The 16332-nt window shown below is 53.0% G+C and overlaps 1 protein-coding gene across 1 annotated transcript in view; it reads right to left on the reverse strand.

Annotated features, from left to right (window-relative positions):
• XKR6 (XK related 6) overlaps positions 1–12416 on the reverse strand; it is a 225955-nt gene extending 213539 nt beyond the window's left edge. The window contains 2 exon segments of the mRNA XM_063123738.1: positions 11633–12317; positions 12320–12416. Coding sequence (XP_062979808.1) covers positions 11633–12317; positions 12320–12416 — 782 coding nt within the window.
• Between the last annotated feature and the right edge of the window lie 3916 nt (positions 12417–16332).

Consider the following 16332-nt stretch of genomic DNA (forward strand, 5'->3'; position numbering starts at 1 on the left):
GTGTCCAAAATTATGTATGGTGTGGAGAATGTGGATGGGAAGACATTTCTCTCCCTCTCTCAAAATACTAGAACCCAATGGGGTCATCCCATGAAGCTGATGGGTGGGAGATCCAGGACAAATAAAAGGAAGGACTTCTTCACACAGGGCAGAATTAAATTACGGAACTCACTACCACAAGATGTAGTGATGGCCACCCATTTGGATGGCTTTAAAAGGGGGCTGGATAAATTCCTGGAGCCGAAGGCTATGAATGGCCACTAGCCCTGATGGTTGTGTGCTAGCTCCAGTATTTGAGGCAGTAAGCCTGTGTGCACCAGTTGCTTGGCAACATGGGTGGGAGGAAAAAAAGGAAGCAGGAAAAGGTGGCTGAGAGGCCAGTCCAAAGCTCTAGTTTGAGCTCCTCGGACCTGCTTCTGCTCTCTGCTTTTACGTTTGCCTTGTTCTGTCCTGGCCTTCGGTGCTGCTGATCCCATATCTTCTCTAAATCTTGCCTGTTCTCTTCCAGATTATCCTTACTTTCCTGGTTCCGATTCAACCCACCGACTTGACCCCCACGATTCAGCTAAGCCACCCTCCCATCCTGGCTTACCATTTATTACAATCAAAAAGGGCTGGCCCTATGGTTAGGCAGAGAGAGGCAGCTGCCTCAGGTGGCAATCGCTGGGGGGCGGCGGAGAGGTGTTGGAGGACAGAGTGATGTGTGTGGCACACAGCCTGCCTTGCATCCCCTTAAGCTAGGGTGCTGCCTTCACGTGGATGCAGTGAAGGATCCTTTCCTGTAGCCATGGTTGAAGTAAGATCCAACTGCTGTTCCTGATTGCCTTCTGTACATGGAATCGGGATGGAGGGAGCCATAGAATCACAGAACCATAGAATAGTAGAGTTGGAAGGGGCCTATAAGGCCACCTGGTCCATCTCGTCCTTTGCTTTTTGGCTGCTACTGCTGCCAGGGGATCTTGAATGCTAATGCTTTGAGAAACTGGGCTGGGAAACCTGGTCCTTATGCTACTGACGGAATAACCTCATGGTTTGCTCCACTTCCCATGTGACTGGCCAGTGGTGCCCTTTAACCCTGTAATAACTTCCTCTTCCCACCTGTAGTCTATGGAACACAGCATACCCCCCACGCAAGGGCACAGGAGCATACAAAGAAGCTTTCATCCCAAGCAGTACATGTCAATAAACTAGAAGCAAGAGTCCATGGCCATAGCTAGACCTAAGGTTTATCCCTGGATCATCCAATGGACAAACCTCATCTGGGTGACACACAGGGGATCCAGTGCTCAGGCAGGGGCGAACCCTGGATGATCCCAGGATAAACCTTAGGTCTAGTTGTGGCCCATATTAGCCCATAAAGCAGTGACATTCGACTTGACACTTTGCAACAACACCTTCAACCGGGCTTCAGGTGACCCTTTCAGAAAGCTCCTAAGAAACTTCCTCTGCATTCCTTTTCTTAAAACTGGGATAAGAACATAAGAAGAGCCTTGCTAGATCAGACCAAACGTCCATCTAGGTCAGCGTTCTGTTCATGGGGTGGCCAACCAGCTGCCCATGAGAAACCCACAAGCAGGACACGGGTGCAACTGCACCCTACCGCCCATGTTCCCCAGCAATTGCCTTAGATACTGAAGGTAGCACATAACCATCAGGACTAGTAGCCATTGATAGCTTTCTCCTCTAGGAATTTATCCATCAGTAGCAACACAAAATGTAATCAGTAGGGGTGTGCATGGACCCCCCCCGATCCGCCCCGCAGGCCAATCCGAAAATTTTGGATCAGCCTGCTCTGCTCTGCTCCGCTCCGCCCATAGTCTGCTCCTCTTCGCTTCAGAGCTCCGGCTCCGAATCGGAGCTCCGCAGTGGAGGGGAGTGGCGCCAGGTAAGGCCCCCCTCCCTCCTCTCCCTTACCTGCAGAGACCAAGGGGGAGGGGGGCCTTACCTGCGTCTGTCCGCGGTCCCTCGGCTTCTTCAATTGAGCCCATGGCTCAACCAGGAAGTCTGGGCCGCAAGTGCAGCCTAGACTTCCTGGTTGAGCCACGGGCTCAATTGAAGAAGCCGAGGGACTGCGGACGGACGCAGGTAAGGGAGAGGAGGGAGGGGGGGTTTACCGGGCCTTGCCGCTGTCGCTGCATGGTCGACAGCGGCAGGGCCCGGTAAACCCCACTTACCTTTCTGACGGAGCTCCGGATCGAGGCGAAGGATCCACCTTCATCTCGATCCTCTTCGCCACGCTCCGCAGGCCCCCCAATCCTCTTCGCCTCCGCCTTAAGGGTAGGCGAAGCGCCCCGCTCCGCTCCTGCTTCTCCGGTTCGAGGAGAAGCGGAGCACATCCCTAGTAATCAGGGCAGCCAGCAGGAACGTTTTTTTAGGAGACTCTACCATATATGGAGAGAGACAGAGAGGCAGCTGCCATCATCACGGAGAGATAGAGAGCTCCTCTTTCAAAATGGTCACTGCTCAATGTACAGCACCTGCTCTGCGTATGGAAAAGCTTCAGGTTCAATTGCTGGCATCTCCAGGTAGGCCTGCAAAAACTTGGAGAGCTGCTGCTGCCGGTCTGTGTCGACAGTACTGGGCTGGATGGACCAAGGGTCTGACTCCATATAAAGCAGCTTCCAATTTTCCTGTTTGGCAAGGGACGGTAGCTCAGTGGTAGAGCGTTGCATCCCCAAAGTCCCAGGTTCAATTCAGTGGCTCCGATGCCAGTGGGGGGGGGGCGGTGATTCCACTCCGGGTTTCAGTCAGGACCGGTCAGAACTCTAAAGAAGCTATCCAAGGTGCACTTTTGAGAGCTCCTTTAGAATCCTGTCTGGTCCTGACTGAAACCCAGAGCGGAATCACCACCCCCATTGGCGTTGGAGCCTTCAGCCTCCACTGGTTCAATCCTTAGGATCTCCAGGTAGACCTGGGAGAGGCTGCTGCTGAAACTCCTGGAAAGACGCAGTCAGTCAGTGTAGCCCAGGAGTAGGCAACGTGGAGCCCATGGGCACCAATGTGCCTCCCGACACCTTTCTGGTTACCTGCCAAGGTGTCTTACCCCTCCCTCCTTGTTAGAAAAATTAACACATTTTCTTACAGGCAGTGAGGATGGCCATGAAACAGCCTTCTGCTGGTGCTGATGTATCTGGGGTTTAAAGGAGGTGTTTAGCTTGAGGCTCAGAGCTCACCTCTGCCTTGTGCACAGTGATTTGGGCCGGCTACTTCCGCTTGGCTCGTCTCCCATGGAAGCCATTTTGTGGCGGAGTTCAGGACAGTTTTTCAAATTACCAAATGTGCCCTCGCCCCCCCCCCAAAAAAAGTTGCCAACCTCAGGTGTAGATAGTACTGAGTTAGATGGAACGTCAGCCTAACTTAGAAAAAGGAATCTCCCAATCTTCTTCCTTAACATCTGGGCACAGCATCTGTGTCACAAGCTGGGAAGGAGGGGCAGTGACCTACTTACACCTTACATCCTTGCGAGAAATCAAAGACTCACTTGTCCTTGCTTCAAGGGCTGGCTATCTCACCCAGCCAGAATTTGTCCTTGGCAATCATAGCACACTCAAAGGGCTTGGGGGAACTCGACATCCGTCCATTTCAGAAGAGTTATCATGGGTCACGGTTTGCTGATATCCCCTGACATACCCTTGCTTGTTCAGCCTGAAGAACTCCAAAAAAAACCCACCACTGGAGACTTCCAACAGGTATACTCCCCGCTGGAGTTTCCACGTTTGTTGACTATTGCAGAAATGGCCAAAATGTGACATCATCATTAAGAGAGCCAGTGTGGTGTAGTAGCTAAAGTGTTGGACTGGGAGTCAGGAGATCCGAGTTCTAGTCCCCACCTACAGCCCAGAAAGAGGAGAGCGAGGAGCAGAGTTTTAAAGTGGAGGTGTCCTACATGGGGATGTACAATGAGAAAGTCAGAGATCTGGCCTGGAGAAGAGGAGATTGAGGGGAGACATGAGAACACTCTTCAAATACTTGAAAGGTTGTCACACAGAGGAGGGCCAGGATCTCTTCTCGATCCTCCCAGAGCACAGGACACGGAAGAACGGGCTCAAGTTAAAGGAAGCCAGATTCCAGCTGGACATCAGGAAAAACTTCCTGACTGTTAGAGCGGTACGACAATGGAACCAATGACCTAGGGAGGTTGTGGGATCTCCCACACTAGAGGCCTTCAAGAGGCAGCTGGAGAACCATTTGTCAGGGATGCTTTAGGGTGGATTCCTGCATTGAGCAGGGGGTTGGACTCGATGGCCTTGTAGGCCCCTTCCAACTCTGCTTTTCTATGATTCTATGATCTGCTGGAGTGAGTCTTGTCCTCCTGGCCATCTAGTCAACTGAAGGGCATGGAGGCCTCCTCCCCTCCTGCATTCCTCAGAGCAAGGGGAGGCAGCTTAAGTAACTTGTCTTGGAGGAAGATTTGTTTATGGGGGAGAGCTGTAGCTCAGTGGCAGAACACATCCTTTGCCTGCAAAAGGTACCAGATCCAACCTCCAGCATCTGTAGCCACTGTGGTGTAGTGGCTAAGGTGTCGGACTGGGAGTTAGGACATCCGGGGTTCTAGTCCCCACTCAGCCATGGAAACCCACTGGGTGACTTTGGGCCAGTCACAGACTCTCAGCCCAGCCCACCTCACCTCGTTGTTGTTGTGAGGATAAAGTGGAGAGGAGGAGGAATATATATACATATATATATATATATATATATATATATATATATATATATATATACTCACACACACACACACACACACACACACACACACTGCCTTGGGTTCCTTGGAGGAAAGAAGGCAGGATATAAATGCATTATTATTATTATTATTATTATTATTATTATTATTATTATTATTATTATATCTGCATCCCACCCCAGTGGAGGCCGGTGACTCTGATGTCAGTGGGGTGGTGAATCCGCTCCGGGTTTCAGCTACAGCCAATCAGAACCATCCAAGAAGCCCTCCAAGGTTCTTCTCACTATCCCCATCTGTTTTCGCACCCTTGGAGAGCTCCTTTAGAGTTCTGACTACTTCCGGCTCAAGCCCAGCTCATATTCACCACCTCACTGATATTGGAGCCACCAGCCTCCATTGCCCCACCCCTTCATTCTCATTGGCTGATGCGACTTGAGGGTGTGGCCAAGGTTTTATTTAAACATCTCTAGTTCCCACAGCCAGGTGCAGATGAGCTGTCAGAGGCGGTCACTGTGATAGTCTGTTGCACTAAACCCAGCAACACCTGTGACCTTAAAGACTGAGAAGTTGAGTTGTCAACACTCAAACCCTTAACCCATTCCCCTAAATTTCCCTCCCAGTCTGCTTTCCTTTTATGCCATTTTTTTTTTAAGACTTGCCAGCCTGCGGGCAGGGACCGACTTAAGAAATATTTTTGTAAGCCGTCTTGAGAGCCTTTTTGGCGAAAGGGCGGGATACAAAAGCTATAATAAATAAATAAATAAATAAATAAATGCAACCAAATACACACCTGCAATCATCTAAATCTGGGGGAAGGTGGAAGGGGGGATTTCCTCTTCAAGAAAAACATTCGGACACCTTTCGTGTTTTCATCTGATAATAGCTAAAAAGGCCCTGTTAGGCAAGGGCGAAGACAGAATTGCAACTCAGCTCAGCCGCTGACCACATGGAGATGCTATATCCATTCAGAAGTAAGCTTCCATAGGGTGAACCATCACCTCTTTCCAGATCTCACCAGGTGACACTTCAGACACTCTCACCTCCGGTACTTTTTCATTGGCATAATTCAAAACACACATCCTTCGAGAAGTAACCAATCACAGTGCCACCTGGTTGGAGATCCCAAGAGCCCGTCATGTGCAATCACGGTCTCTGCATATCCTTCCGCGAGAGCAATCTCACACAACCATCCCTATCAGGGTCGGACACCAGAGAATGGCGTTACTACCACCCAGTATCGTTGGTCGGAAAATGATGCATAGAGCAGGCCATCTCGAAAGATTCGGTCAATAGATTTCTAACATCAACATGTCTCCAAAGGAACCCATGCTTTAAAAATAAAAATAAGTTCTTCCATCTCAACATTTTTATACATCAGCCTAGATGAGCAGCCATGCTCTTGACTTTCCCACTGTATTACACCCACCTCGATCGCCGTGAAGGTAAGTGAACTTCATGTGGGTCATTTTGCAATGAATCGGCTTTGCCGCTCTCTGAAGAAATCCCTCGAAACGCAAATGGTTCACCTGCCCACCATCCAATAAGTGAGCAGCTGGTGAAGGCAGCTTAAAACACTGTCTTTCTGGATTAGTACCACTACGGCATCAGGAATAATCCAAATGACGGTCACAACAGCTAGAGAAGTAATGTTACAAAACCCAGAGTAAATGAAATGGCACCCGCAAAAGGCTGATGCCGATTACCTCTTAAGTAGGAGTGCAATGGATTTTTACGGCTGTCTGGGTTTTCCAAACAGAGGTTCTCGGACTACTCCATCAGGAAACATTCAACATAATCCAGTGTTAACACAAATCCCTCATTCCAGATAGCAAAACTTTGGAGAAACCCTTTCTTGGTAGGTCCTACTTGGTTGCAATGAATATGCAAGAGACTCTGAGATTAGCAAAAAAAAATTAAGTTAGTCCAACACCCTCTTCCGCTATCTCACAATAAGCGATGCACCATCGTGATTTCAGAATCCATCCATTTATGACTTCCAGTCCTCAGTTACAAACTCCCCGCGCCACACATTTCGTTCCAATGGGGCACAGGATTATGTTTGGGGCAGGAGAACAGGGAGGTGAAGCTGAGATCAGCCCCTGGAAAAACACAGGCTCATTTCCCAGCCCCACACACTCATACAGCTGCCAAGAGGAACCTGTACATGGACAGACAGACATGAGTTTTATTCCAACAGCTGCCTTGGCTTATGTGGTTGGTACATGGGTACATCAGAGGAGGAGGAGGAGGAGGAGGAGGAGGAGGAGGAGGAGGAGGAGGAGGCGGAGGAGGAGGAAAACAATCTGGACATCTTTCTCATGGTACAGTCTGGAAACAATCTGGAAATCTTTCTCATGGTACAGGCAAAACAGAAATCTCTCAGAAAAAACCTTGCCCTGCTTGCACACACCATGTTCTGCTAACATAAAGTGTGTGTGTGTGTGGGGGGGGAAATCTGCTTTGCATAAAGAGGTGCAAATGACATTTGGGGAAAGCAAGAAATATATTCCATTGCAGTGCATGATTTCACCGTCGTATTTCCCAGGTTGCAATCTCGTACAAGCTACCCACACGCGCTCAAGCGGCTGGCTGCTGCCTCCCCCCCATCTGCCCCCTCCTCCTCCAGATCTTTGCTGTGCAGTCTCCATTTTTCCTTGAATGTCCCCCCCTCCACAACACACACACCAGCACCAACCTGACTTCTCCCCCACCCTCTCAAATAGGTTGCCTCCATTTTAAATCGGTTCAAAGCAAATCCAGAGAAATCCACAGGAGTAGTCCTAAACCTTCCAGCTCGTCTCAACGGCATCTCACATCAAACTGCTTCTTGTCGTCCGTCCGTCCCCCATCTGTCCGTCCACCCCCCCCACCTCAATGATATCAAACTGTGACCAATCCTCCTGAAATCCAAAACCTTCCTCTTTATTTTACCAACAGGAGTCTTGTTTGATTTTTTTTTAAAGGCAGTCATTAAAAGAACACATTTCTTAACCGTCCATTTCATTTCCTGCCCCCCACCTCCTCCTCCTCCTCCGTTTCATTTTGGCTTCATCTTCAAAATCCATCCCCCCCCACCTCCCCCCCGCAAAAAAAAAATCATGGAAGAGGACCCAGTTTATTCCAGTTGCTAATTTCACACACCACGCACATGCACACACATCTCTTTGACAAGGGGCTTCCAAATCATTGGTTCGGCTTACATAAACCCAGCAGCTATTCAGGTTACTTCCCCTTGTGCACCTGATTTCTCCAAACACCCCCCCCAAAAAAAAATAAACTTAAGGAAAAACTAATTCACTTTGATATCCTGCTGTGACCCTTTTTGCAAAATCCCATGTGTTCGTAGTATATGCATGGCTGCATGTTTCTAGAAAGGGAAAGCAAAGCACTGAACATGCCTGGATGCATTAAAAGGCCTCCTCCTCCTCCTCCTCCTCCCCCCCCCCCCCCCGCACCCACAGTCTCCTTCATCTTTTCCCTGCAAAGGTTTTCTCTCTTAGCAAAGGTCTCTCCAGGACACCCTCTGCATCTTTTCCCACAGTTCCTCTCTACAAACGAAGCCCGACCTGCCCTAGAGCTCCCCCTCTGTCTGTCATGGGTATAGACTGTCCCTTCATTACTCTACCTTCACGTAGCCAAACCATGTGGGTGGATTGGAGGGGGGCGGGGGGGGGGGCGGAGAGTGGAGGAGGGAGCCTGGCTCTACATTCACAAATTCTCAAATCAATTCACACATGACACTTGCCCTACAGGAGAAACAGGGGCCACTGTACCACGTGAGAAGGTTCAGGGGTTGTGAGAAGGTTCAGGGGTTGAAACATCGAGGAGTGAACCTTCTCTCTCTCTTTTTTGGGGTGGGGGCAGTGGTGGTGGGCGATCGTATTGCTCTGTATCTAGAAGATGAAGAGAGATTCCTTCTAGTCCCAAATGATCCTGACTTTGGGAATTAAGCATCTCAATGGCTTTTCTTAATTTCTCTTTTTCTGGAGATGACCCCATCTCTCTACTATGCCTATGTGTGAAGGAGGGAATTACCCCCCCACACACATATAAAGCTCCATTTTGCCTTACTTTATGCTTGTATGTGCAGAGAATTCATTTGGGCAGCTCAGTATGTTATAGCTCCTTCTGGGGAGACTCCAGCCACAGCTAGACCTAAGGTTTATCCTGGGATCATCCAGGGTTCGCCCCTGCCTGAGCACTGGATCCCCTGTGTGTCACCTAGATGAACAGGTTTGACCCTTGGATGATCCAGGGATAAACATTGGGTCTAGCTATGGCCTCCCTCATTCTCCTTTTTGGAAGAAATATATTTAAATTCTCTCTCTCTCTCTCTCTCTCTCTCTCTCTCTCTCTCTCTCTCTCTCTCTTGTGTGAGAGATCAGGAATAGCCATCCCCAGAATGTCTCGTCTGGTGAATGCTCCTCTTTGCCCCCTGTGAACGCTGTGCTCCTTCGTTCAGCCCCAGGTCCCACCGTGTTCAGTGGGGTTTTACTCCCAAGGAAGTGTGCATGGTGTCACAACCTCAGAGACCTCTAGGGGGATGCTGCTTCTCTCCTTCTTCATGGATGGATGGATGTAGGTCTTCAACTGGTGGACCCACTACTAGGGCTGGATTGCAACACCAGCCCTGTAATAATAACGGAGCAATGCCCTCCCCCAGTGCGTGTTTGGGTTAAAGATCTCTCCCAATCCATTCCAAAATGTTGAGAACCATTTTGGTAGGAGATGCTTAAAATTCTTAGGGGTACCCTTACTTCTCTAAGACAGCAATTTAAGGTATGTTTCTCTCAAAGGCATTTTGTTCCTCACCGGCTTTCCCTGACCTGGGCCCCTCTAGATATGTCAAGCTACAGCTCCCATAATCCCCAGGCAGCTTGTCAGAGTTGTAATCCAACACATCTGGAGAGCTCCAGGAAGGATGCTGTACACAACACCTGCCCTCCCCAGATTTTGGAGAAGGCCCAAATTCCCCATCCCACCATGAGGTTAGCAGAGCAATGCCTATGTCTACCTACAACATGGCACTAAACACCCACACACACCTCCTACATTGTAGAGAGTGTCCAGAGACCCTCCCCCCGTCTTGTCTGTTCCAGCCTTCTGCAACCTGGTACTCCTCCAGATGTGTCAGACTTCAACTCCCACCAATCCCAGCTAGCATGACCATTGACACATCTGGCAGGCAGCAGGTTGGGAGAGGCTGCTCTAGAACAGGGTTGGGCAGAAGGTAGACCTCCAGATGCTTGGGACTTCAGCTCCCAGAAGGCCCTGCCAGCATGGTCAATGGCCAGGAATGCTGGGAGCCAAAGTCCAAAATATCTGAAGGCCTACCTTTCTGCCTACGCCTGCTCTAGAGAATATCATCCTTGGCCAAAGACCTTCTATAGGCAATACCCTTGTCAGATTTCGTTCTTGGGAGATGCCCTTCAGCTTGCCCCAGAATCAAACCTCTTCTCTCAAGGGCTACTCTATCCCCAGACTGTGGCTGTAGCTAGACCTAAGGTTTATCCCAGGATTGTCCTGGGGTCAAACCTGTTCATCTAAGTGCCACACAGGGCATCCAGCGCTCAGGCAGGGACGAACCCAGGATGATCCTGGGATAAACCTTAGGTCTAGCTATGGCCTAACTCTTAGGAGAGGAACCCAAATTTGATTGGGAAAAGGGGAGGAAATTCCCCCTCTTCCAGATATGTGAAAAGCCTATAGAGGAACACAGTATTGCCTTCTTCCATTCTTCCATCTAAACAATACTGGTGCATTCTGGGAGCTGAGTCTTGGTGCTTCCTTAAGAGGCGGGATCAGGACCTCCGATCTCCAAGATGTGCTCGAAAGCCCCCCTCCCAGCTGCCTTTTTCTGCTGCACCCCATCCTACAGGATTGCCTGTATACTTCCTTTGCCGAAAGGAGATAACGCTAATCTCAGTGGCAACTCGACCAGCCTCCACCAACCCTGGTCACAGATGTGCTGGACTGCATCTCCCGCCTGGGGATGATGCGACTTGGAATCCAACACATCTGGAAGTCCCGAGGTTGGAGAAAGCTGTAAAACATGTCCAGGGGCACCCCGTTTCTCAGAGCGCGTGTACAGGGGCTATTGGGTGTGGGGGAGTGTATCCCCTCAACCCTTCATCAGAGTGGCCTTTAAGAGCAGGCCTGGCTCTCTGGCCCCAAACTCTGGGGCCTGGGCCTGCACTTTCCTCTGAGGGGAGATGCCCCTGTTTGCATTCTACTACTGCAGGGTGCATAAGGTTTGGAGCAAGGATATGTGATCCCCTGTGATTTATTCCTGGGGGGTGAGGGGGTGGTCTTCCCTCTCTCCCTCTTGCTGCTCCAGTGTGTGGCATCCATCCTCCCTGGCCTTTGCCTCTTTCCAAGAAGACCCCCCCTCCCTGCAATCTCATGCTGCTTTGCAAGGATGGGAGCTACCCTCACTCCACCTGCAATCTGGCGGCGCTGGTCCTTCTTTGACCCCCTCCCTCCCCAAAATCATCACAGGGAGGTGTAGGTGTGTGTGTGTGTGTGTGTGTGTCACAGGGGTCTCCTTTCCCTACCTGTGATTCAAACGGGGGGGGCATTTCTCCTCCTCTCCAGCCAGCCCACCCTGGGTTCCTCATGGAAGGGGGGGCAGGTTTCCGTGCCCTTCTAAGGAGAGGTGGGGGTCACGCTCAGGCCTCTACTTGTGGGTTGGGGAGTGGAGTTTTGCCCCTCTCCCTCCCCGCTTCCCTATGGGGACAAGATGCCTTCGAGGTCACCCTGCCTTGACGTGCGATGTGGGGTGCGTGCGGGTGCTGGGCCTTCGTCCTGAAAACGGTGCGGGGGGGGGGAGACACACACACACACAGGATCCTCTCTCTCTCTCTCTCTCTCTCTCTCTCGCTCGCTCGCTCGCTCGCTCGCTCTCCGGCCTGCCCCCCCCAACCCCCTCGCCGCCCCGTCCCGTCCTACCTCCAGACCTGTCCCATCTGAAGCAGGTGAATGACGGACTGCCAGATCCAGACGGAGAGCCTGCAGAGGCGCTGCGCCCCGGGGGTGGCGGCGGCGTGGTGTCCCGGCCCGGCGCGCCGCCCGCCGGCCCCCACGGAGCCCATCATGGGAGGGCCGCGGCTGGTGAGGCCCTGCACGGCGCCCAGGCCGCCTCCGGTGTAGTCTTGCACGAACCATCGGAAGCTGAGGATCTGCACCAGCACCGAGGGCAGCAGCACGAAGGCCAGCGTCAGGCCGCACCACAGGTAGTCCCGCCGGCCGTAGTGGTCCAGGGCCAGCCAGAGGTCGGTGGCCACGTCGCCCAGCAGCACCAGCAGCGCCAGCACGATCCACAGGCAGTCCAGCCAGGGGCGCTCCCCCGCCAGCGCCGCCGCCGCCGCCCCGGCCGACGGCGAGGCCGGCTGCCCGTCGCCCCCCGCGGGCGCCAGCGGGTCCGTGGCCCCCCCGGCGCCCCCGGCCCCCGCCGCCGCCGCCGCCCCGGCCCGGCCCAGCAGGCTGCGCAGGCAGGCGCTCCGGCAGCCCCAGTAGCAGGAGGACGTGTTGCAGCAGTGGCAGATGTGCATGGAGCTGCTGCCGCCGCCGGCGTCGTCGTCGGCCCCCCCCGCAGCCGGGCCCCCCCCGGGCCGCCCCCCGCCGCCCCCCCGGCGCCGCCGCCGTGGTGGTGGTGGTGGTGGTGGTGATGGTGGTGCGGCTCGTCCAGGTTGTGCAGCTGCGAGAAGCCGCTGCCGTCCGACTTGGCCGCCATCACCGCCGCCGCCGCCGCCGCCTGCCGCCGCCGCCGCCGCCGCCGCCGCCACCACCGCCGCCCGGGCCGGCAGCCCGGCTCCCCTCCGCCCGCCCGCCGCCGCCGCCCGCCGCCCGCCGCCGCCGCCGCCGCCGCCTCTTCCTCCGCTTCCTTCCCGTCTTTCCTGCCTGCCTGCCTCCTCGCCCGCCCTCCCCCTCCGCCTCCCCTCCCTCCCTCCCTCCTCCCGGGCCCCCTTCGGCCGCAGGGCTCGGGATGCCCTCCCCAACACCCACGGCCGCCTCCGCCTCCGCCTCCTCCTCCCCGCCGCCGCCGCCGCCGCCGCCACCTCCTCCTTCTTTCCCCTCCGCTTCCGGGGGAGGGGAGGGGGAGGGGAGGGGGAGGAGGGAGGCGCTAAAGACCAACCGCCCCCCCCCGAGTCCCTCCCCGCCCTCCCTCCTTTCAGACCCGCAAGCCGCCGCCGCCGCACAGGAAGGAGGATGGATGGGGCTGAAGGACCCGGGGAAGAGCGTTGAGGGGCGGGCGGGCGAGGAACGAGAAGGGGACACCCCCCACCCCCCTCCCCATAGGCACACACACCGCCCGGCTCGTCCGCCCGCGAACGACGCGGCTGGCATTGGGAGAGATGGTGTGTGCTGTGCGTGGGGGGGGGGGGAGATCGGGGGGCAGGGGAGGGGAGGGGAGGGGGCAGCCTGCCTCCTGGCTGGCTTGGGCCGGATCGACCTGGCCTCCCTTTGCTACAGGCCGACATCCACCGCCTGTGCCAAGATGCCAACCGCCCCTGTTCCCTTCCAGGACGGTGGCCCAGCCCTGGCGCGGGACAGCCAAGAGCCCACCCCCACCCCCATCCTCACGTGCCGGCCTCGGACTTCCTCGCCCGCCCCCACCCCCACCCGCCATCCTTCACTTGGACGGAGCTAATGAGCAACCCCCACCCACCCACCCCCAACCAACACACGCACACACCAGCCCCGCTTTCTTCCAAGGGGACGCGCCAGGGCAACTTTGCCAACCACTGGAACGGGTGCGGTGCGGCAGAAATGCCCCCCACCCAACCCCCCACCTGCTTGGACCTGCCTCCCCACAGGCTTTGCAAGACGCCTGAGGCCCTGCAAAGGTGGTGAGAAGACGCTGCTCTGGATCATTATCATGCCATCTTTCCCCCCCCCCCCCCATCACCACCTTCCCGCGCTTTAAACAAGCACCACATCCTGTTTTGGTGGCTTCTGCAAAAAAAAAAAAAAAAAAAAACAGCTGCAGAGACACATTGGACACCTCCACCCCACCCCCTGTCTCACACAGACACCACCAACAGCTCGGAAACAGCCCACTCTGCCAGAAAGCAGGGTAGAAGCAGCTTAGAGCAAGGGTGAGCAGAGGATAGATCTCTAGAAGTTTGGAACTGCAGCCCCCAGAAGCCCCTCCTTCCATGGCCAATGGTCAGGAATGCTGGGAGTTGAAGTCCAAAACATCTGGAGATACATTTTCTGCCCACCCCCTCGCTTAGACAGCATATATATAATTATTTGATTTTATTTATATCCTAGCTTTCACCCAAAAAAATGAAGCTCAAGTTGAATGGGGCAAAGTTGCTCCGTTTCCTCGCCCGTTCTCCGAAACACATCGACAGGGTTTACATTCGAGGGGACATGTGCTGACTTCAGGCTTGCATGCATTTTTGCTTTCTTCTGAAATGTTGAGGTCTACTGTACGGATTTGGATGTGGAACCGTACACTGGCACATATGTGTGTGTATCTGCATGTGAGTTACCCGACATCAATGTGAATAATCCATAGCAGACAACATCCACACGCAATCACCATGGCCTGCAGCAGGATGGGTGATTGCGTGTGGATGTTGTCTGCTATGGATTATTCACATCAAGGATTCTAAAAGAACGCTCTGAATCTGAGCTGAACCAAGCCCTGGTCAAAACCAACCAACTAATACTCCTGTTTTACAGATTAGGAACACTGAGGCCAAGAGATAAGCAAGGAGCACAAAAGTCCACCATGCCTGATATCCGCTCCCACGTCCCTTGCAATTTCACCACCACTTGTTCAAGTGTTGGGAATCAGACCCACATAGGAATCTCCTGCGAATCACCCAGAGACCTACAACTACATCCCAATCCACTGTTAGCCCAACCTGCTCAAGAATGCTGCTAGCTCTCTGCCCCATCAGCAGCTCAGCCACCCCACATATTTCTCTCCCCCCCCCCCCCCCGGTCTATAAACCTCACCTAGAATGTACCAGGTCTTATTTTTTTGTTCTCCTGAGTCCAGGCTTAAGACCCTCCTATAGCAAACTCTAACTCCCAGCATTATTTTGTTCAGGGCGTGGGGGAATGAAGAGCCATGACACTGGGATATATTATTATTATAATAATAATAATTCATTTATTTCTAACCTGCCTCTCTATTCTGATCGAGGCAGGGAACAACAGCAAGTATAAAATACATAAAATATTAATCAAAACACAGTATACATTGTTAAAACTTCCTAAAAACATCCTAAAAGCATCCTAAAAGAATCCTAAAATTCCACTGGATAGGCTTGCTGGAAGAGATCAGTCTTTATAGCTTTCTTAAATGCTAATAGACTGTTAAGTTGACGAATCTCCTCCGGCAGGCCATACCACAGTCTGGGAGCAGCAGAGGGAAAGGTCCTCTGGGCAATACCTGTCAGCCTAGTTTTGGCTGGCTGAAGGAAGTTCTTCCCAGAGGACCCAAAGGAAGCCAGATTCCAGCTGGACATCAGGAAAAACTTCCTGACTGTTAGAGCAGTACAACAATGGAATCAGTTACCTAGGGAGGTTGTGGGCTCTCCCACACTAGAGGCCTTCAAGAGGCAGCTGGACAAGCATCTGTCGGGGATGCTTTAGGGTGGATTCCTGCATTGAGCAGGGGGTTGGACTCGATGGCCTTGTAGGCCCCTTCCAACTCTGCTATTCTATGACCTGAGTGTGCAGGGCAGATTGAATGGGAGAAGGCGATCCCACAGGTAGCCTGTACCCAAACCATGTAAGGCATTATTATTATTATTATTATTATTATTATTATTATTATTATTATTATTATTATTATTATTATTATTTTCCAGAGTGCTTACAAGGACCAGGTGCTTCACATAAAACAGAAACAAGGCCCAGGCCCTGCTCTCCCCTCTGAGTAAGACAAGACACTCAAGGGCGTGGGAGTGGAGAGTAAAAAACAACAACCCCGACGTGCCAGATCAATTAGAAAATGTGTGTGTGAAACGGCGCGCTTTTGTCAAGCGCTTAAATGCAGCAACGGAAGGAGCCAGACGTATGCCAGGAGGCAACGCGTTCCAAGGGTACAGGAGTGCAGACGGCGTTGAGGAGGGCTGGGAGATGTAATCTCGGGTTTACAAAGGGTTAGGGTACCAAAAGGAGCGCAAAAGAGGCTGGACACAGAGTGAAGAAGAAAGAGATCAGTAGGAAGAGAACGGAGACGTCTAAGTGGCACCCCAAAGACGCGACATTTCTTTGCTTTCCTGCTGGCTTCCGCCTGCTCTGACACCTTCCTTTGGCAAGGGGAGAACGGCACACCTTCCAGGTTATAGCTTGGACGTTCCGTGGACCTTGTGAATGACCCTAGTGAAAAGCAACCACCGTTTCTCCCGCTGATGGACTAACTCGCCTCGCTGCCTGTGCTGGCTGAGTTTTCGCGCTGGGTCTGTTTTCCGGCTTCCAGGTCCCCTGTCCATGGTGCTGAATCCTTACCACACTGGAGGACCTATTTCGGAGCTGTGATTCAGCACCTTGGGCAGCGCTTTTAGGCGCCTGGTTGGTTCTCACTGAAACCTGGAATGGATTCACAGCCCCACCGAAATGAGAGCCACCCTCCTCCATTGGGTGGACGATACCACTTTCCTTTGCAGCACGTCAGCCTCCCA

The sequence above is a fragment of the Elgaria multicarinata genome, chromosome 4 (assembly GCF_023053635.1).
Source record: "Elgaria multicarinata webbii isolate HBS135686 ecotype San Diego chromosome 4, rElgMul1.1.pri, whole genome shotgun sequence".
Classification (NCBI taxonomy): Eukaryota; Metazoa; Chordata; class Lepidosauria; order Squamata; family Anguidae; genus Elgaria; species Elgaria multicarinata.